Below are 23,016 nucleotides of genomic sequence, written 5' to 3'. Positions count from 1 at the left end.
CTAAAGTGGTTAAGAGACACATTATTCAGATCTCCACTATCGTGACACAGTATTTGAAATAAGGAAGTCTTAAAAGGAAAGATTTAGGGCAAGCATGGTGGCTCACTTTGCCATATAAGCCCAATAACCAGAGTTCAGTCACCAGATTCCACAATAAAAAGAATAGACTCCCAAAAGTTGTTGTTCTCTGACCTAGACACACACATATACACAGAGAGAGAGAATGATGATGACGATGATGATAACGATGATGATGATGATGATGATATAAGACTTATTTTGGCTCATGGTATTAGGCATTTCAGTTCATGGTCCTGATGCCTTTAGGCCTGTGGTAAGGCAAGAACATTATAGCCATAGTGTGTGAGGAAATAGCCTACCTCCTAGAAGCTGAAAAGCAGAGAGAGAAGAGTACAGGGAGAACAAGAAGCAGAGAGAAGGAGGTGATGGGGGAGAGAAGGCAAAGGCCCAGGCACCGGCCCCAGTGATGTAACTTCCTCCCACTCGGCCCAAGGTCTTATTGTCTCCACCACCACCCAGTACCAGAGACCGATGGCCAAGCAGTTGTCACATGGCCTTTGGGGATTTCAAATGCAATCTATAACATGGTTGGCATGCAGGGGCCCTAGTCTCATGTCTGATATTTTGGAGGTTATAGTAAATTGATGTCATTATAAACATGTGACAACCGCTACATATTCCCAGTTTGCTTCCAGACAATTTCTCTGTCCCTTCAAAGAATGCATGAGTCGCCAAAAGTGGAGGCACTCTCATAATACACAAAAGGTTTTCCCTCTAATTGATTTGAGAAGTTTTCTCTTTAGGAAACATTTACCTAACCAATGATTGTGGAGGGAGACTGTTACCTCTTAAAAGAGATGTCTGCACTGTGAGAGAACCCAGTTCATACAGGTTATCTGCAGAAAGATGTTTCTGAGAGTGCTGAATGCAGAAGGGCGCATCCGACATTTAGAAATTAGATTTTATTAGGTGCAGTAATAGAACAGTGGTTATGGTAGATAAACGAAGCCCTGGGCAGTCAGAGATGCTCTTTGTTGATGAGTGAATCAGTGTGCTGTATGGTATTTGCTTTATAATACTCCAGCAAAGGGTGTTGAGGTATAGCGCTGAGGTAGAAACTTGCTTAGTATGGGTCCAAACTTCAGTGTATGTATTTATGTATGTATGTGGTGTGTGTGTGTGTGTGTGTGTAGTAGGTGTGTGTGTAGTAGTAGGTGTGTGTGTGTAGTGTGTGTGTGTGTGTGTGTGTGGCATTTGTGTGTTTGTGTGTGTGGGGGTGTGGGGTGTGTGTGTGTGTGTTTGTGTGTGGGTGTGGGTGTGGTGTGGGGTGTGTGGGGGGTGTATGTGTGGGTGTGTGGGGTGTGTGGGGTGTGTGTGTGTGTGTGTGTGGTGTGGGGTGTGTGTGGGGTGTGTGGGTGTGTGTGGTGTGTGTGGGGTGTGTGTGTGTGTGTGTATGTGTGGTGTGGGGTGTGGTGTGTGTGTGTGTGTGTGTGGTGTGGGGTATGTGTATGTGTGTGGTGTGGGGTGTGTGGTATGTGTGTGTGTGTGTGGTGTGCGGTGTGTGTGGGGTGTGTGTGTGTGTGGTGTGGGGTATGTGTGTGTGTGTGGTGTGGGGTATGTGTGTGGGGGGGTGGGGGTGGGGTGTGTGTGTGGGGTGTGTGTGTGTGTGTGTTTGTGTGTGTGTGGTGTGGGGTGTGTGTGTGTTTGTGTGTATGTGTGTGTGTGTATGGTGTGGAGTGTGTGTGTGGTGTGTGTGTGTGTGTGTGTGTATTCTTTGCTTTCGTTTCTTTTGTTTGTTGATGATGTGAAAAAATGCCCTGACAAAGGGAACTCCGAGAGGAAAGAAAGAGCTTACTTCAGCTCACAGTTCAAGGGTGCAGTCCATGATGGCAGGGAAGTCTCAACTGCTTGAAGGACAGGAGCTGGTCACAATCAAGAATCAGAGGGCAATGAATGGTTATGTGCAGCTCACTTTCTCCATTTTATATAGTCCAGAATCCAAGCCGAGGGAACGGAACCACCCACCTCAGTTAACATAAGTGCGATACACCCCACCAGCATGCCAGAGGCCCATCTCCCAGGTGATTCTAGATCTCTTCAAGCCAGCAGTGAGATAACCATCACGATATTTCGTCATGCAAAGGAGTAGGCTAGGATAGACTGTCCTCCAAAGTCCATGGGCTAACATTTGAGTCCCCAGCCTAGGGAGAAATTTTGGAACCTTTAGAGGAAAGGCTTACCAGGAGGAAGTTAAGCCACCTAGGGAGAATATAATTTTTAATTATGTATGTGAGTCAGTGGGCATGTTCAGTTGAGTGCAGGTGTCCCAGAGGCTAAAAGGGTCAGAGGTCAGAGGTGGAAGGAGAGAAGGTAGTCCAGGAAGCTGTCCTCTGACCTCCACACATGAGCCAGCCATGCATGTGTCTACCCATATATGTCATGCACACACATTCACATGGTAAAAATGATGATAAATAGTTTAACTTAAAAACTAAAAGCTAAAGTCTACAATTATGCATACTTGCTTCATGTCCTTCCTTCAGTCCCGTGATGGCCTGTCCACCTGACAGCTTAGTCAAGGGGGGAAGCACGGGTCTGGAAGACAACGCATGATATTAAGTTCTAAATCTGGCCTTAAGACTTTGGGGAATTATTTCCTTTCCCACAGTCTTTTCTTCTGTCAAATGGGACCAGTAGACTAGTGATGCCCATTCTCCCGGGGTTTAGCCTGATTTTACTATAATGACATGTTCCAGGAAATGCTCTTTCTGATCATGTATATGTGTACGGATTGGAGGGTGGGCCCAAGGCTTATAAGGAAAAGAGGTTTATTTAGCTCATAGTTGGGGAGCTCCAAGTCTTAGGGGACCACAAACGGCGATGGCACATTGCTAGCAGAGCCTTAAAATGGCAGGAATGGAAGGGTGCAGCGACCCTCACGTGGGCTTGCTCCCTTTATAGATCCACCCGCATTCAATTCAAGGGCTCAGTTCAGGTGATCTAATCTAGCCCTAACCATGCCACCAAAACCACACCCCGAAACTCCCACTTTTTATTAATTCTTTATTCACTCTACAGCCCCATCATAGCCCCCTCCCTCCTCTCCTCCCAGTCCCACCCTTTCTCTCCCCTTCTCCAGTTTCCCATCCCCTTCTCTGAAGCCCCATCCCACGCCATACCAACCAGCCCTGGCCCACTTCTAAAGATCACCGTCACACTAGTTGTCCTTCCTCCTCATAAGTAATGGGGGAGACTAGATTCCAACTTGAGACTCTCCAGGGACACACACATTCCATGCAAACCCACAGCACACACCTGTGAGGAGTTAGCCTAGCATGGGGAAGGCCTTGGTCACAGGGCCTTTTCCTTTGCCAAGAAATGACCCATTTACTCAGTGTCCGTAATGTCTTCTGTTTTAACCTTTATGGACTTTTATTACTTCAGACATAATGATTGTGTTGAGGTAAACATTGTCAACCTATCTTCCACGTGATTAAATGGTCTACAATTCAGGCTAGTAGGTAGAAGCTGGAAGGCACAGCTCTGCCACCTAAATTTAATTAGAATTGCTTACAGAAGGATGGGCAACTTATCAGTGGCTATACCAGTAAAGAAAACATCTCTTGTTCCCCCAACAACCATTAACCGTATTTACTTGGAGAGGACAATTCATGGGTCCTGTCTTGTGCAGGCCTTATGCTGAGAATCACAGCTGCTAAGAGCATATGCGCGCACACATCAACTTTGGGCATTGTTTCTCAGGCTATGCACCATCCATTTTTCAGACAGTCTCTAATTGACCTGGAAATCACCAAGTAGACTATGTGGCCTGGCAAGGATGTAGCAGGGATCCACCTGTGCCCTCCTCCCCAGTGCTGGGATTATAGTCACATACCTGTTTTTTTAAACAGTTGTATCTAGGGATTGACTAGAGTCCTAAACGTTACCAACTGGGCTATTCCCCAGGCCTTCAGTGCTCAGCTGTCCATGATGCTTGACTCTTACCATTTTCTGCTACTTTGGCTGACGGAAGCGATGGCTGTGATCCAGTGAGCCCAGCAGGCAATCAAAAGTCACAATGACTCCTTCTTTAATTAAGAAGTCCTGTAGAGCCAAATCAACAGATGGAATCCAGAAATGTTCAATCCTTGGAACTTGTCACCAATTCCTCATCACTCTGCCTGAGGTGAGGCGTCATTCAAAAGCCCTGTGGTGAGATAACTCCCTTAGACTTGCATTTACCCATCACTTTCACTCATTGCTTTCCTTTTAAATGGCCTGACTTGTCCTTACCTGGATGTAGGCTCTCTGAGGTCAAGGGTCACCATTTTCACTCGATCAACTATGCCTGCTTGCAAGAGACTGTCACATGGAGTTTGTTGACAGGTGACTGACTGGCCTAGAGAAGGAGAGGTTGGAGAGAGGGTCAAGGATCAGTGGAACTCCCCTGAGATCCCAGTGTTTCCTCCCAGCCATTTGTATGCAGTACTGCACTAATTGCATATGGCCTTGTGGTAGCCAGAAGTGTGAGTATCTATCTCTCTAGGCTGGAGAAGGTTAACTGAGGACTCCATTTATGTGGCTATGGGGAGGCCACCATCCATGCTGGTTGAAGACTTTCCTCTGTGGTAGTCACCCACGTTCATGTAAGCTCCCTGTGTGCTATAAGGAAGCCCAGTAAACTTCTCAGTTTCCGGGAATTTCAGTTCCCTAGGGTGAAATTCGGGTGGAGTTATACTTTGGTTTGTTGTTGGGAGCTTACATGCAGGTCCTATCTTGATTTGTCTTTGGGATCTCTTAAGCAGGGGGTAGACATTGTTTACAGCTCTTCAGGGAAGGAATTCTCACATGGAGCTTGTCCAGATCATCATGGACAGCTGTCTAAATTCATTCTGGAGACTAACAAATGCCACAAGGCTGGCTTAGAAACAAAGGAATATAGTGCTCATGGTTCTGGAAGTCCAAGGTCAAGATTCTCACAGAATCCCTGAAGCGTTCTCACATGGCAGATGTTCTCTGAGGTATTTTTTGTTGTAGTTTGTTGTTGTCTGGGCCAGGCTGCCTCTGAAATCCCTATGTAGTCTACAATAACTTTAAACGTTTGATCCTCCTGACTCCATCTCCTATATGCTGGATTGCAGGCACCTGTTACCACATCCAGCTTTTTGTACAAGCACTCAACCAACTGAGCCACATCCCCATGCCCCAAGGTATTATAAGGACACAGATGCCATCCATGAAGGTCCCTCACCCACACGCTAATCACCTCACATAGGAGCATTTTATAAAACTTTCACCTCATGGGTGAAGATCAGCATGTGAATTTGGGGAGATAAAAGTCATTCCTATCATAGCTGTGGCCCAACACATAGTACATGGGCCCAGCGGTCTGTTTTCTGTGTTCTATAGGGAGCACTCACTCTATAGGGAGCCCTCACAAGCTCTCCCAGTTCAAGAAATCCACTGAATCCATCCAAGTAACTCCAAGTTCCTTCGATAGTTGGGAACTAACTGCCTAACACATTTATGACTCAGTGATAGAATATAACATTGTTTGAAACCAACTTGTTAAAGCACTTAACGCATCAAACCCAAGTCTCTCCAACTCTAACCACCTTGTCTGAGCTTGAGATTAAAGAATTATGATCCTAACCATAGAGAACAACAAATTTATTTACATAATAGAGATAAATTAGAACCTTCACTGCAAGATGGCTGAAAGGACATTGAGTTTTGAAACAAGATTTCCAAGGGAGAGGTGATATTCTGATTTTTTTTTCCTCCACCATCAAGGGTCCTAACACTCAGAGTCTCCATTCCATTGCTCCGTGTCTCTCACTCCTTCCTTACCAGATATCCCGTTCATTCCTCTCTATCCTATTTTGATGTAAGCTAAGCTTGATATCGTCCATTATCTTGGTTTGAGGCCTTTTGTGTCCCAACAAGACACAGCTCAGAACCATGATTTTAGTCAGAGAATTGAATGGATATGAATGCACACATCATTGTATGGGAAAGATAAGATTTGGAAAGATCTCTGTCATTCCACAGCTGTGGCCCAACACATAGTACACGGGTTCAGCCTTCTGCTTTCTGTGTTCTATAGGGAACACTCAAGAGTGCTCCCTGTCCAGAGAATCCACTGAGTCCATCAAAGTAACTAGAAGTCCCTTCAGTAGTTGAGAACTAATTCCCTAACATGTGTGTGATTCAGTGGTAAAATGTTTGGGAAGACGGCCCCTTGATGTTATCTCCAATCACCATAAAGGCATAACCCCAGATCTCAGCCCAAGATCTGATCTGACCATTTCCCAAGGGAACCGAGGGTAGGCAGCCACTAGTTGACCAATATCAATAAGACAAAGGAAAGACTTGAGAGGAAATTACAAGGAACAGATAATGGTTAAGACTTGGGATCCAAGTGATGGGACACAATGAGAAAGATGAACTTGCAAATGAAGGGAAAAGTGTGAGGACCAGAGTTAGAACCTTTAATGCCAACACTCAGGAGGCAGAGACTGGGCGTCTGCAGGGCACACTGACTAGCTAAGCTCAGGAGCCTGTGAGCTCCAGGTTCAGTGAAAGACCTTGCCTCAACAAATAAAGTGGACTGTAGTTGAGGAAGATACCCAACATCCACTTCCGGTCCCCAGATTCATGCACGTGCACAAGCAAGTGCACATGCCCATCCAGACACACACACTCACCACATACATACACACAAAAGATGTATGCATGCTCCTTCTGCCTTTTCCTGGGTTTCCAAGACCCTCTGTGTAACCTTCTTAGAACCCCGAGACTGCGATGGCTGCCCCTCTCTGCAGCTGCCAGGAAGCCCTGTACCACTCCCAAGCCCAGTACTTACCATACGATATACTAGTCATCCTGCAGACCCAGTGATCCAGGGGGACAGAGCACTTCTGGTTTTATTCCTAGTTCCGTGTTTGTGGAATAAATGAATTTTTAGGAGTCTGCATAAGCCCGTATTTTTGTAGGCGGCTGAACTCTGTATGCTGAACTACTGCCTTCCGACAGAGATGGGGATTCTCTGCTTCCCTAGAAAGGGCTGAGGGATTTTATAACTGTTTCTTCCCATCCTTCACCAGCCTCCAAGCCTTATACACCAGCAGACCTCAACCTGTGGGTTCGCATCCCTTTGGGGTTCGCATTTCCATATCGGGTACTTACATAAGAATTCATAACAGTAGCAAACTTACAGTTATGAAGATAATCTTATGGTAGGGGTGAAGCAGCCGAGACAGCATGAGGAACCATATTGAAGGGTCCCAGCGTTAGGAAGGGTCGAGAACCGCTGCTCAATATCAACTCCTCTCCCAGCCAGGCTCCCGCTCATGCTTTTCTCCCCTGGTTTTTGTCTTCTTCAGGGTTCGGGATGACAACACCAGCCACCACGGGAGGGAAGATTTTTCTCATCTTTTATGGTCTCATTGGATGTGCGAGTACCATCCTCTTCTTCAACCTCTTCCTGGAGCGGCTGATCACCGTCATTGCCTATGTCATGAGATCCTGTCACCAGCAGCAGCTGCGCAGACGTGGGGCGGTGACCCAGGACAGCGTGAAGGCCCCTGAAAAGGGCGTGGCGGACAGCCTGGCTGGCTGGAAGCCCTCAGTGTACTACGTCATGCTGATCCTATGCCTGGCGTCAGTGGCCATCTCCTGCGGAGCCTCGGCTCTGTACACCGCCATGGAGGGCTGGAGCTACTTTGACTCGGTCTACTTCTGTTTTGTGGCTTTCAGCACCATCGGCTTCGGGGACCTGGTCAGCAGCCAGAATGCTCAATATGAGAGCCAAGGGCTCTACCGCTTCTTCAATTTCTTCCTCATCCTCATGGGCGTCTGCTGCATCTACTCCTTGTTTAACGTCATCTCCATCCTGATCAAACAGACCGTGAACTGGATCCTGAGGAAACTGGATAGCGCGTGTTACCCACAATGCCAAAGAGGACTCCTGCGGTCCAGGAGGAATGTGGTGATGCCGGGTAATATCCGGAACAGGTGCAACATCTCCATAGAGACAGACGGGGTGATGGAAAGTGACACCGATGGACGACGTCTCTCGGGGGAGATGATCTCCATGAAGGACACCAACAAGGTGTCCCTGGCCATCCTGCAGAAGCAGTTGTCTGAGATGGCCAATGGTGGACCCCACCAGGCCAGTGCATCCTCCCGGGATGACGAGTTCTCAGGGGGAGTGGGAGCCTTTGCAGTAATGAACAACAGGTTGGCAGAGACCAGTGGAGATAGGTAGGGACCAGAGGCAGCTGCTAGATGAGGAAACCCAGGGCAAGTGAGGGATTAGACATTGTCACTCCACCACTGGTGAGTTCAGCTGAGGCTCTGGCCGTGGCAATTAGCACCTCCAGCCCAGGTTTTGAAATCTGACCTTGGCATCGAGCAACAAGAGCCTCTCAAGGTCAAGGACTAAAGCCTCCGTCCCTGATTCTTACTTTACTCTTGAATTCCAAATTTCACTTTTGGAATTGCTGAGGGCCTCGCCTTCCTCCAGAGCTGTGAGAGCTGTGATCATCTGAGGGAGACAAGTCTCGGTCCAGCTTTAATTTCACTACCATGATCCACCCGTGATCCATCCCTAGGGAGGGAAAGCCTCAGAAAGCCTGATTCTGTCCTGGAGTGTGAATGGTGACTGACCTTCCCCCAGCCTCTCAAGGAAAGGCAACGAATATTCCAGAACGTCTCTGGGCCTTCTTTGTGCTGGGCTTCCTTCCAAGCCTTCTGTTGTTGGTTCCATTGACAGGGAAACGATCAACTCTATATACCTGCTTCTCTGTTTGAGAGTCTTGGTTTTGTTTTGTTTCCTGTTTGACTAATGTATCTTTTGGATCTTAACGTGATAAGAAAACTAACTCCATCTGCAAACCTTGAAGCTTGGCAGTGAGTCAAGGAGAAGGGAAACTCCATCTTGTTACTAAAGCCCACAGCTTAACTGTGTTCTCTCTGAATGGTTACGCGGATTGTGTCACTTTACCAGGGCTTGGGGCCTGTTGTAGAGGCAACTATTTATTGGAACTGAAAATTTAATAAATTCTCCTTTTGTTAACTACGAGGCCGTGGGTAATCATTGCGGACGGTGTAGCGGAGCCTCATCATGGAGTCTGGGCTGGAGCATAACATTTCAGGCCACATACTGAAGTGTGGCTTCCTGGTCTCATCTGCTGCAGGGCTGGCTTCTGAGACTATACCAAGGCCAGAGGTGTGAAGTTATAACAGGCCATTATAACATCCTTCCTAGGAATGGAGGTTGCTAGTCTTCTGAAATGCAAGAGAAAAACATGAAAGGCATATAGCGGGAGTCATGTTTTACAAGATTAGAATGGGTGCACACAGCACTCTCAGAAGTGATTAGGTGGACCAGAAAAGAAGACAGCAGAAAACCAGTCAAGGGTAGGGCAGGCAGATCAGAGCTTGCGAGTTCAAGGTGCCCTAGGACGTTGTCTCAAACCACCCTTGACTGTCACAAACGAAGCTGCAGGTGACTCAGGGACCAGCCCCTCATCTAAGTCTCAGGCCTGGCTAGATGCAGTTAGGAGAAAGACTCAGGAATCCGGGGAATAAACTTGGGTCTCTTGGCCCCTCCCCCATCCAGCTTTGAGCCCACTCCCTGGGGTTCTCTGTAGGCTGAAAGACCTTTTCTTTATCTCCCAGTGTGTACTGCATCGCTCTTAAAGGGAAGCAACCTGGAGTTGCTACCAAATCTAAGAGGGTAATTGTCACCACAAAGCAAGCTGCCCCTCTGCTCTGTGCCACCAGGAGCTGGGTGCTCCTTCTTAAGTTTATTGATGCTTAGATTCCTGGTACAAGAGGAAGCATAGAGTAGCAGGTCCTGGTTCCCTGTGCAGGTCCCTAGAGACCACAGCACTGTGTCAGGAGGTCAGACGCAGCCTTGCAATCAGGGCTTATCAAGTGGGTCAACTTCAAAGGAGGATGCTTACAGGAGCTGCTCCGACCGATGTGTGGATTCCTGTGAGTGTGCTCCAACACACCCATAAACTTTCTGCTCTGTTTTTGTTTGTTTGTTTGTTTGTTGAGACGGGTTCTCACTAGGTGGTTCCATCTGGCCTTGAACACGTGACCTTTTTAGTTTCTGCCTCCCAGAAAAAGGAGTTACAGGAGTGAGTGATAGTGCCCAACTCAGCCAAAGTTTTAGAAAATTGAACTTGGATTCCCTCGAAATCCTCTCTGAGTCTCCCAACATGAGCAGCTTTTTCTCTGGGCTGAGGGTTCCCTTGTGGGAACACTGGAGAATGGGTGTTAGGAGAAAAGTGTATGGGAGAGAAAGGAAGGAAAGAAGGAAGGAGGGAAGGAAGAAGAGAGGAGGAGAGGGAGGAAGGAAGGGAGGGGAGGGAATAAATAAACAACTTGAAAAATTAGGAACCCTCACTTAATAAAGTCTCTTTATTATTACTCATAGACATGAGCTGGCCAACAAGACATTTTAGGCAGTAATGATCAAAGCCCAGGTCCATGAGGCTCCTGATAGAGTAGCAGCTACACGAAGCAAGCTTACGGACCGGCGGACAGACGTACATTCCTGGCTGATGGCAGCCATGTCTTTCTACACTGTTACTGCCTCTTGCCACCTCTGTCCCCACCAGGCATGCTGTCAGCAATCCTCAACCAGGCATAATAGATGGCCGAGGATCCTGTGTCAGGAGTTCAAGGTCTCCCTACTGACGTTGCTTTCAGGCTCTATGTAGGAGGTTCGGGGTTTTCTCTGACAGAGGAGAAACAGTAGCCGGTTTCTCTGAGGTTCGTCCCACGTCGCTTGCCCGCGTTGTGGCAGAACTCCATGCTTCTGTCTCCTCAGCATTCCCATCGACCCAGCTTATAATTCATTTTGTTTTTAAAAGAGACCGTCACACCAAATGAAAGCCTGTAAGCACTTGCTATAAATAGGAGATGGTAAAGTAACGCTCAAACTGTGTTATTAAATTCTATCCAAATCCTGCATCCTAGCGAGGGCTCTAAGCCCCAAGGCTTTTCTCTCTTAGAAAACTGGAGAATAGGTGGCCATAGTTGTGCCTGTTGAGGTGAGAGGACCCAGCGCTCAAGGCCATTTATCAGTGGTAAAGTTCCAGCCAGCCAAGGCCACAGGAGACCCTGCCCCGCCCCTAAAAAACAAAAGAAGGCCAGCAAGATGGCTCTGTAGGTAAAAGCTTGCTGTTAAGTCTGGCAATGTGAGTTCAATTCCTGAAACTCACTTGATCGAAGAAAAGAACTCTAACAAGCTGTCCTCTGGCCTTCACAGCATACACACACACACACACACACACACACACACACACATTTTAAAAACAACTATGTCATTTCAAATGGTTAAGTGACAACAGGAAATGTTATCGAATGTAAGCAAATGGAAGGAGACACCTGAATCAGACTGTTCTATAATGGAGCCAAAAGAAACAGGAGGGAGTTGAGAAGGAACTATCCCTCACTATGTGATTCCATGTTAATTCCACACTGAGGGTCCCTAAAGACATCTTACATTCTGTCCATATCCTTGGTGTCCGCATCTGGGACAACAGCAAACAAATAGCAGAGCACTGTTTCTGAGCTCAGGCCAGTGTGTGAAAACCTGTGTGAGAACACCAAGGCTTGAGTGCTGGAAAGGGTGGGTCAGTCACTTACCCCACTGAGCCCCATCTCTGTAGAACACCAGCTCCCTCTGCCAGCTGATGGAAGGATCCAGTGAGGTGGTGCCCAGGGAGGGCATCGGGACTCTCAGAAAGCGTGTGGGCAGGGGGGCTGCAGGTTTGGATTTAGAGAGGGAAGGCCCACGGACACTGCATCCAGCTGGGAAAGATTTTGCATGCCACGCCATGCCAATGATCGTGTTTCTTCTGTTGTTCAGTGATGTCTCCTTAGTTTTGTTCCACCTCCCACACTCCCACCTCCAAATCCTGGTATCTGTTCCAGAGAGCTTCCATTTCAGTATCAGCTGACCCTCATCAAGTCGCTTGATACAATACAGCGCTTTAGAAATGATCATGCAACACAAACATACACACTTACACACATATAGACACACATATACATTCACACACACTCACACACATAAACTCACACAATATACTCACACACATATACTCACACACTCACATACATATATAGTCACACACATACACTCACACACACTCACATGCACACTCATACATATACATTAACACACACATACACTCAAACATATATACAGTCACACACACATACACCCTCACACACATACACACATACACTCACAAACATACACATTCACATACACACACATTCACATGCTCATATACAGACACACTTGTACACACAGACACACATGCAATCAGTCACACTCACTCACACACATATACTCACACATACACATATTCACACACATATACAGTCACACACACACCTTCACACATACATACACATGTACACACTCATACACACATATAATCACACACACATACACTCACACACACATATACATACATACACATGCAGTATTTTAAGATCTAGGGCTTACTTGTATTTGTAATATTTTCATAACCACACTGTGGAACAGGCAGGCACTTAATCTTCAAACTTCCTCTAATCTTTCTGGATACGAGGATAAGTAATGATCTGATTTTTATCCCATTTACTGAGGATTGGGTTGGCAGTGGTTTGTAAATATGGCTGGAAGTGATTTCCTTTGGTGATGGTAATTCCCTAATGCTGTAATTCTACCTATGGCTATTAATTACAATTCTTCTGTATAGAACTGTTTCTCCTCCCGCCCACGATTGTTTTAAAATGGTAGAGAAGCTTCTGTAATGTTCCTTTCAGAAAGGTACCTTTGATGATGAAGAATTAATTCTTTCAGTCATGATCTGTCTGATAAAAGTCCTTGTTATGCCTCCAGTTTCTGTATGGGTGTGTGACTGAGTGGACAGTGTCAGGAGGAGACAGAGACAGAGAGACAGACTATATGTTCTCATGTAGATGTGTGTGCAAAACTAAGGAGACACTGAACAACAGAAGAAACACGATCATTGACATGGCGTGGCATGCAAAATCTTTCCCAGCTGGATGCAGTGCTAGTGGGCCTTCCCTCTCTAAATCCAAACCTGCAGCCCCCTGCCCACACGCTTTCTGAGAGTTCTGATGCCCTCCCTGGGCACCACCTCACTGGATCCTTCCATCAGCTGGCAGAGGGAGCTGGTGTTCTACAGAGATGGGGCTCAGTGGGGTAAGTGACTGACCCACCCTTTCCAGCACTAGGATCCAAGCCCTGGTGTTCTCACACAAAGAGCTGCTTGTGTAGGAAGCCAGAGGTCTTCTTAGTTGATTTGCACCTTATATATTGAGACGGGGTCCCTCACTTGAACCCAGAGCTCCCTGATATGGTTAGACTGGCTAGTGAGCTGGTTCCAAGGATGGCCTTTCTCTACCTCCTGAGCACTGGGTGTGAGCTGGGCCACCATGCCTTCCCAGCATTTCTATGCATGCTGGGGATGCAAACTCCGACGCTCACACTTACACAGCAAGCATTTTACCTATTGAAACATTTCCCCAGCCCTCTCCTCTGCTTTGGAAAATGCTCCTGATTGACAGAATTCTACGCTGCCAAGTTTTAAAAAATAATGTAGCCTTTCAAATAGTATCACACAGTTGTCTTTTGATTAGTGTGGCTCCTAATATGAATTTTGCTATCGTTTTCATGGTTCTTGAGAACATAATGTTCCTTTTTTCCCTAGCTGTCTTCTAAATTTTTTTCTTTGTGTTTTGTATCTGGCACTTTGTAAACTGTGTATGTGGGGGGGGGTGCATGCACCCACGTGTACCCAGGGGGGGTACAAGATTAATGATATGCACAAGCAAGATCCACCAATAAATATTAAAATTAATGATATAAAATTCAAAGCAAAATTAGTGTGTTTGCAGTTTCAAGGAGTGGCTATCAAAATATTTGATAGTTAGGGCTGGAACTGTAGCTCAATGATAGAATTCTTACACAGCACTGTGAGGCCCCAGGTTTACTCTCTGGCAATTTTAAATATCTGATAGTTATGAAGAATACAATCACAGAAGCAAATTCTGGTAGGCACCATGATTCTCCAGAAAACTAAGTTAACATTGTAGTGAAACGTGTCACATCTATGTTATCTGACACAACAGGCCAAGCCCTGTGTTCTCACTGTGACCCATCCCTGCCGTCTGGTCACATGAGGACACCAAGGTACATCCTGGGGAATAACTGACCAGGACTTTAAAGCTCAGGCTCACGGAGACAGATGAGCTATGTGGAGGAGGCAGAGGAGACAGAACAAACATGGTAGCTCCTGTTGGCCTAAGGTAGTTTAGGGTCCTAGGCTGGACCATGGAGTGTGAACAGGGCATTACAGTAGGGATGGAGTCCAATGAGTGGTGGTGTGGAGTTGATAGCCTTGCCCAAGCGTAAATCCTTGGTTTGGATGAGTGTTCTGTGGTTGTTCAAGATGTTCATTCACGCAAGGGGAAGTTGGGTAACAAGTATATGGGAACACTCTGCACTCTTTTTACAATCGTGTGTAAGGATAAAATTATCTCAAAGTAAGAGCATTAAAGAGAAACAAAGCAAGGCTTTCTGCAGCTGGCACAGCCAGGCACACCTGGACCAGGGTGTGACTTGAGCTCGGAGCTGTGACACAAATTGAGCCTCGTGTCCTCAGCAGCTGAGGACACCAGCTTGAAGTGAAGTTTTGGGGTGAGGGGGATGATTCTTGGGGCAAAGGCTGCAGTATCAGTGAATGGAAACTTGTTACAGATGCAAATTCTCAGACCTTATATTCAAGGAGGGAACTCCAAATTCCAACGCTAGCAGGTCCTGAAGGCAAGGGTCCAGTGAGCTAAAACTGGGGAGCCACGGGTAGAGAGAATGGAAGAATCTAATTTTTGTAAGTGATGCGAGTTTTTTGGTGAGATGTGGGTTTTTGGTTGTACAGTTCACATGCACAGGATCTTTTTCTGAATTGGTTATGAATGTTTTGTTTTGTTTTGTATCAGGAGTTCAAGGCTACATATTTTAAGGCTAAGCCTAGGATTCATGAGACCCTGTATCAATACACACACACACACACTATAAATTAATTAATAAATAATGTCTACTCTTTTAGTCATGTGTTAGGAAGGCAGACGTGGTCCCCGTTGCACCATGGGTATGAAATTGTGTTGTGGCTTATTCTGGTGCCACGAGGGCAGGAATCCAGACTCTTCCATCCCACTGTTTCTAGGGTGGGCTAACTGTCTCTAGAGTATAACTCTTGTTGAAAATGTCCACCTGAGGGGAGGCAACCATGAGAAGCAGCCTCCACCAAAATTCTAATGCTGTCACCAGCTCTGAGATTCCCTTTCAGTCTTCTAGAACTTTCTCTCACCTCTTCAGCAACCCCCTCTGTTAAGCTGAGCAGGCCCACTTTAGCCTGCAAGGGCTCTGCCCCTGTGTGTCCCCAAGTCACCTGCTTTCTCATAGACAGCCTTGACAAGCTTGGTTTTATTTTTGTCTCAGAATTTTCTTAGAATATTCTTGTTTGATAGCTTAGGGGCCTGTTTTTTTATTGTTATTATTCTCTCCTTGAACTCTTTGAAGATTATAACTGGGTTTTTATCACCATCCTGCCGGCCCACGTGGAGATCAACAATAGCCTTTTATTCACCCTTGGAAGAAAAGATCTAAGTTTTAGAAGCAATGCTTATCATTTCTCTCAGTACTGTACTTTAAGACAAAACTGTGTAGAGATGGAGAAATAAGAACCTGTATTCCATCAAGCCATGTGCTTCAGAACACTAAGCCTATACCAGACAGAAAGAAACAAGTCTCTGGTACTCAGACAACAGGTTCATCATCAGGGAAGAACAAAGCTTTTTTCACCATCCTATCAAAAGCCACCTACAGATTCAATCAATCCCCATCAAAATTTCAACACAGTTCTTCATAGAAATCTAAAGGACAATATTTAGCTTCGTATGAACACACACATACACACAGAGCTATAATACACATACAGAGAGAGAGAGAGAGAGAGAGAGAGAGAGAGAGAGAGAGCTACAATAGCTAAGATAGCTAAGACAATTCTGAACAATAAAAAAACTGCCAGAGGTGTCATCATCCCTAATCTCAAGTTGTACCACAGAGATCTAGTAATAAAAGCTGCATAATATTGGCATAAAAACAAATACATTGATCAGTGGAATTGAGGACCCGGACATGATAAGTTCACACACTTATGGACACATGATATTTGAGATAGAAACATGCACTGGAAAAGACAGCATCTTCAACAAATGTTGTTTAAACTGGAATGCAAATAGATCCACATTCACCATTCTGCATAAAACTCTACTCCAAATATATCAAGAACCTCAACAAAAGGCCAGATACACTGAGCCTGTTAGAAAAGAAAGTGGGGAATAGCCTTGAACTCATAGGCACAGGAAAGAATGTCTGAAAGGCATGAAGAACAACTAGCCTCATAAAATTGCAAAGCTTCTAAGGCAAAGGACACACACACACAAGGGGGCAGCCTACAGAACAGTAAAATATCCTTACCAACCTCACATCCAAAAGAGGATTGATGTCCAAAATATATAAATAACTAAAAAAGAAAATACCGGAATTCAAGAAAACAAATAACCCAATTAAAAAGTGGAGTATAGATCTAAACAGAGTTCTCAAAAGAGGAAGCAAATAGTTGAGAAGAACTTAGAAGAAACAGTCAACATCCCTACATGTCAAAAAGTGCAAATCAAAACTACTTTGAGATTTCTTCTTACATTTGTCAGAACAGCCAAGATCAATAAACAAATGACAGCTAGTGATAGCAAGGTATGGGGAAACACTCATTCGTTGCTGAGAAATCTAAATCTGTACAGCCTCTGTGGAAATCAGAAGGCAGTTCCACAGGAAGCCAGGAGTAACCAAAGCTCTCTGCAGCCTTCTACACAGACTCTTCGATATCCATGTTCATCGCTACTCTATTCATAAAAGCCGGAAATTGGAAAACACTTAGATGTTCATCAGTGGATGAATGGATAAAAAAAATGTATTTATTTACACAATGTAACAAACATTACTCAGCTGTTTAAAAAAGAAAACCCTGAAATCATGAAATTCACAGATAAATTGATGAAGTTAGAAAAAAAAGTCTTCCTGAGTGAGGTAACCTAGACCCCCCCCCCAAATAAATATGGTATATATTCACTTCTATGGCGGACATTAGCTGTTAAGTCTGGATAAATGGGTTACATCTAATTGAGATGTTGTCAAAGGGGTTCCATGAAAGCCCTCAAGTAACCCAAGCTATCACCAAGGTATTGGTTGCTCTCTACAAACTGATGGTAAAGTCATATTGCTGAATATAAGACCTACATAATTCACTGAACACAGAGAAGTCAAGTTGATGCCTACCTACAGCCCTCATCCCTACTAACTAGTGTTCACGGTACTGGAAGGCACTTTATATACTACCAGAGGAGAAAGGTAAACACCAACCCATAGGGGCAGTTCTGATGCTAAAGTCCTATTCCCCAACTGGTTCTTGATCTGTCACTAAAGAAAGCCATGGGCCAATTGCTGGGCAGAAGGTACAGGTGGGACTTCCAGGACTTCTAGGACTTCTGGGTCCCTGGAGGAAAGAGGGAGATGCAATGAAGGAGAGGGAGTTTACTATGCCTTGGAGAGAGGAGAACCAGGCAATCATGTAGATCTCTCCTACAGGCAGGTGATCAGACTAGATTAGCAACTTAAGTTTAGGGCAGGTGGGAGAGACGGAGATAAGAAATTGGTAAGGGCACGCTTTTCCAGGTGGGAGAGAGTAGCACCCAGCAACTGTGCCAAGAAGGCAAGTTGAAAACGAACAACTATGTGTGTGTCTTTTATCTGCAGATTCAAGGGAAACCGGGTAGGAGCTGGTAACCTGGTCACTTCCTGGAGCTAAAGGCAGGTAGAGCTAAAACTATATATAACACCTGTCCAGCTGCAAACTCTGCATCTATCATGTGACCTGCCTGCAAAATACATTAATGCAATAATGGTACAAAAGATGTAGGAGTAACCAACCCGATGTCTAATTGAAGCAACCAACTCACTATCTGATTATTAAAGCTCACTCCATGAGATGAAACCCAAGTCCAACACTGCCTGGGTGGCCAAGAAGCTGAGACTAGATGTGTCTTGAACCTAAGGGGAAACCAAAAACGACTATGCTGCTAGAGGAACACAGCAGTAAAATGACTCCTAGTGACATTTTGCTATACTTATAGTTCAGTGACTTACTCAGTCATCATCAGAGAAGCTTCCTCCTGCCATAGATGGAAACAAATACAAAAGCCCACAACTAGACAGTGTGCAGAGAATGAGAGACCTTGGAACTTTTAGTTCTAGATGGGGTGTCTCCATCAAATCCCTCCCCTTGGGGCTCAGAGAACTCTGTCGAAAAGGAGGCCAAAAGACTGTAAGAGCCAGTGCAGATGGAAGACCAAGGAAACAAGGCCTTCCCAACACAGTAGGACTGATGAACGTAGACATTCACAGAGACCTTGGCAGCATGCACAAGGCCCGAAACAGGTCTAAGCCAGATGGGGTCCCAGTGCTGAGAGGGGAAGGAGACACAAGCCCCCATCCCTAACCTAGAAGCTATCTCTAATTAACAACCATTCGAAAAGGAAATATAAACTGGATATATAAACCACACTTAAGGGCAGGCCCCATGCACAGCAGTCAATAGCCAACACAAAACAAGCACGAAGGTATCTGTCAGAATTTGTTTTGTCTCGAAATACTTTGTCCTTACTAATTTTTTTTATCCATATAGATCTTTTGCTTATATACTTTGATTCACAATTTTATTTTTATGGGTTTTCTGTGAATGTGTGTGTCAGCCTCTGTATTTTTTCTTGTGATTTTGGGAGTGGATGGGGCTATTTTTTTTTCTGTTTATGTTTTTGTCTATTCTGGTTTGTTTGGAAGGGGGTGTTCCTACAATTTAAAAATGACAAAAGAGAGACTAACAGAAAAGCTTGACATTAGTATTTGATGTGAAACTATGTAGCATTTTTTATCTGACAGAGCCTTCATGGAGGAGAAGAGAAAACCTATAGGAAGCAGCTAAGCCTGAGAGCTTACTTAGCAGAGACTGATACATTGTGGAGATGTGAGTAGACATAGGAGCAGGCATTGGATGCTGATTGTGAAAAGGCTAATGGGAGGAGGGGGATGAGGTCATCTCAGAAATGCTTGTTAAGTCAGTGCCATCTCCAGTAATTACCAACACCCCCCTTGTTAGAGGAAAGGGAACATGTTTACAAAGGGACCTTTATGTCCTGCTTTCAGACAGAAAGGGGACGAGAGGGAGATAGCCCCTCCTCCATCTGTTGTTTCTCAGTTGACTATAACTCAAAATTGCACTTGTGCCAAAGTGACATGCTTGGGTGTGGCACACTCTGATCCACTGCACCAGCTGTGCAGCCGGGTCCCCCAGCTCAGCAGTGTTTGGGAAATGCTTTGTTTTTGTTTTATTTTGTGAGAGAGTCTTACTATGTGGCCCACGTGAACCTTGACCTCGAGATCCCCCTGCCCACAGTATGCACCTCCATGCCTGGCTCCAGGAGTTATCTGTGTATGTGTGCACACACACAGGCACACAAGCCCTGGGGTGGGGATGCGCCCCTATGCACAGAGGTGCAGAGGCCAAGGACGTCAGGTGTCCTCCTCTGACGTCCTCCTCTGTCTTAGTCCCTTGAGACAGTCTCTCGATGAACCTGGAGCTACATTCTCCGGCAGCAAGCCCGGAGGCAGTGGTGATCCTCCTGCCTCCACCCCAAATGACCCTATAGAGCTGGGTTACAGGCACATGGGTGCTGGAGATCCTAACTGGGGTCCTCATCTCATGAAGCCAGTACTCTCATCCAGAGCCAAGGTTATTAATTTTAGATGAGGGTTTTCGTGCCTTTCCCTATACCTTTTGAATTAATGTGGAGAAGCCAAGGAATCTCCATTTTCATATCTATCCCCCATCCCCACAAAGTCTGGTCCTTCTGCACATAAACCTTTGAGAAGTGAGGTTTTGTGGGACACAATGAGGTGACAAACAGGACAACCTCTCTGCCTCACACTTAATGTGTCAGGTTCATGTAGCCACCAAGATCAGTCACCCCAGTAGCCAGCTTCGTGCAGCCATCTTGGCTGAGAGCAACACCACCGAGACATTAACCCCACGGGTGTCCCCATCCCCCACCCCAGGGAGCCATAAGTGCCTCTCAAATTTCTTCACCAACATGATCTTGGGCACCACCTCTTCCTGCTCTCCATGCACAATCAAGCCGCTCACCAACCGAGTCTCCACAGCCTCCTGGGAATGAGTTCTGCTCAAAGCTCGACAAACATGGAGGCCTGGCCTATGTGAGCTGCTCAGAAGGCTGGAAGCAAGTCCAGAGAGACCCAGCTTCAGGGAGGGCAGCTCCATTGAGAGCCCCATTATATAACTGAGAGCTGGGGTGCTCCAGAAAAACAAAAGTCAGAATGATTAGGAAGAAGTTGAGTCTCATTTGGACAGTCAGGGAGGAGATTGCCTGAGGTCAGGAGGATGCTTATAGGAAGTGAACAGCTTTGGTAGGAGGCATGGGCAGGTCAATAAAGGAAAAATAAAATGGTCCTGCTTCCAAGGGCCTTGGATCTTGCATCCAACATGGCAGCGCTTTGGAGCATCTGTCTCATGAGCAACCAAGAGGCTCAGGAGTGAGGATAGATCCAGGATGAAGCAAAGTGACCCAGGGTTCTTCCCCTTTTATTCTTCTGACACAGGCAGAGAATAGCCATGGGTCAAATAAGCCATGGGGCCTTTTAAAGACTCCAGGGGTGACAATTAGGATGACCATCTCACACCAATTAGGTGAACCATATCTTGGTGAAAGAAAGACACATAGGAAAATGTCATTGAAGAGAGAGAGCTAGGTCCCTGACAGCCTGCTGAACACATCCCACATGTCCTTATGCCTTAGTAAAGTATTGAGGACAAAGCATTACCACAACCAGGCTCAAAAGTAGATCCTTAAAAACAAAAGAACCAACTTCCATTGTGACTGGGGAGAAAGTAAAAAGCTACCAGCGATAGAAACCTTCCCGAAGGGCAAGCCTGGGCATGGAGAGGCAGAGAGGAACATCCAGACAAGAGCAGTACAGCCTGGGCTAAAAACCACGAACATGGCCCACAGGAGAGACGAAGAGGAGAGAGCTGGAGAGGTGGCTCAGTGGTTAAGAGCACTGGCTGCTCTTCCAAAGGTCCTGAGTTCAATTCCCAGCAACCACATGGTGGCTCACAACCATCTGTAATGGGATCTGATGCCCTCTTCTGATACGTCTGAAGAGAGCTACAGTGTACTTGCATACATAAATAAATAAATCTTTTAAAAAAAAAAAAGGAAGACAAAAAAGAAGAGAGAACCCAATGGAGACAACAATGAAGAAAGAGATGTACGTTTATTAGGATTGTTCCAAGTGGTGAAATGGTGCACGGAATCAGTACAACAAGACATCAAAGAACTAAAGCAGATGACCGTCACAAGGAAATGGTCAGCCTTAACAAATAAGTTGAAACTATTTACAGCAAGGTTGGCAAGAAGGAAGATGGAGCTTGGGACTCAGCACAGCTGGTGCTATTCCAGAAGAAGCCGACAGAGAGGAGTCTCTAGCATCAGATCAGAGCCCAAGGGCTGCTTACAGTCCGAGGTATTCATAAAGCAAAAATGAGAAAGGGGAGGGGGGAAATCCCTTTTTAGCCTGAGGTTGGCTGTTGCTAGAGGTAGCTAGGAAAATAAGGTAAATACTGAGTCAAAGGCTGACAACCTCTGTGGCTGCCGTTACTGGGAACGTCAGTCAGCAGGGTGGGAAAGGCAAGAATTTAGGGAAACAAGTCACTTTAGTCCTGGGAACCAAAATTACTTTAGTCTCAATGACTGACATTGTTTAATCAAAATGGAGGGTCTTAACAAATGGGATGGCATGGCTAACATTAAAAACACAAAGCATAAAGAATGTTCTAGCTCTGCGGACACCAGGTGACCCTGGTTCAGGTGTCATCAGCTGAAGGAGCCTGTGAGGATTGGGACAAGGCCACACGGACACACACTGCTAGGCTTCTGCGTCCGACAGGTGCTCCTCTTTTTGTTCTTAGTTTAGACTGAAATATATTCTTCCACATTTTTGTCATTTGGGGAAATTTATCTTTATATTTTTATCCTTAAATACACCTTTTATTCCACTTCTTGAGTTCTCTTATTTCAGGTCTTTAATTATCCTTAAGTCAGACTCTCTGTACTACATTCCTCTAGTCACTTTAATTGCATTGACTTAATAATCTTTTTATTGCACCTAATTACCTAAGGCCCCTTCCTGTGCTAGTCACTCAATATTCTGGATGTCCAGCTCAGAAGAATCCGGTGTGTATTCTTGAACTTCAGTGCCCTCATTACACCACCACCAGTAGCTAACAATTCTTAAGCATTAGTTCTGATCCAGGCACGATGCCAACGCTTTAAATAACGATCTCATTTAATACTGACAAGAGCAAACGATTACATCTACAGCTCGCAGATGGGAAAAATGAAGTCCCAGGAAAGGGAATGTGATTCTTGGGGTACTTTATATTGTCTTAGTCAAGGTTCTCTAGAGTCCCAGAACATATGCAATGTCTCTATATTTGTTATGATGACTTACAGTCTGTAGTCCAACTAACCCAACAGTGGTCGACTGTGAATGGGAAGTCCAAGGATCTAGTAGTCGCTCTGTCCCACAAAGCTAGTTGTTTCAGCTGGTCTTCTGTAGAAGTAGATTCCAAAAGATGTGCTGGCTAATAAGTGCATCTCAGAAGAAGTCGGAAGAAAAGTGAATCTTCCTTCTTCCAATGTCTGGATGTAGGTCTCCCCCAGAAGGTGTGGCCCAAATTAAAAGTGTGTACCACCATTCCA

The 23,016-nt window shown here is 45.6% G+C and overlaps 1 protein-coding gene across 2 annotated transcripts in view; it reads left to right on the top strand.

Moving 5' to 3' along the window:
* The window catches only part of Kcnk13 (potassium two pore domain channel subfamily K member 13), a 92,221-nt gene extending 83,115 nt beyond the window's left edge, over nucleotides 1-9,106 (top strand). For both annotated transcript variants that reach the window (XM_052185259.1, XM_052185260.1), the window contains exon 3: nucleotides 7,407-9,106. In XM_052185259.1, the coding sequence (XP_052041219.1) occupies nucleotides 7,407-8,290 (884 nt within the window). In that variant the 3' untranslated portion in view covers nucleotides 8,291-9,106. The remainder of the gene's footprint in view (nucleotides 1-7,406) is intronic.
* The last annotated feature ends 13,910 nt before the right edge of the window (nucleotides 9,107-23,016 follow it).

The sequence above is a fragment of the Apodemus sylvaticus genome, chromosome 6, assembly GCF_947179515.1.
Source record: "Apodemus sylvaticus chromosome 6, mApoSyl1.1, whole genome shotgun sequence".
In the NCBI taxonomy this organism is placed as follows: Eukaryota; Metazoa; Chordata; class Mammalia; order Rodentia; family Muridae; genus Apodemus; species Apodemus sylvaticus.
Note: the sequence above shows the minus strand (reverse complement) of the source record. Positions and strands in the feature narration are given on the sequence as shown.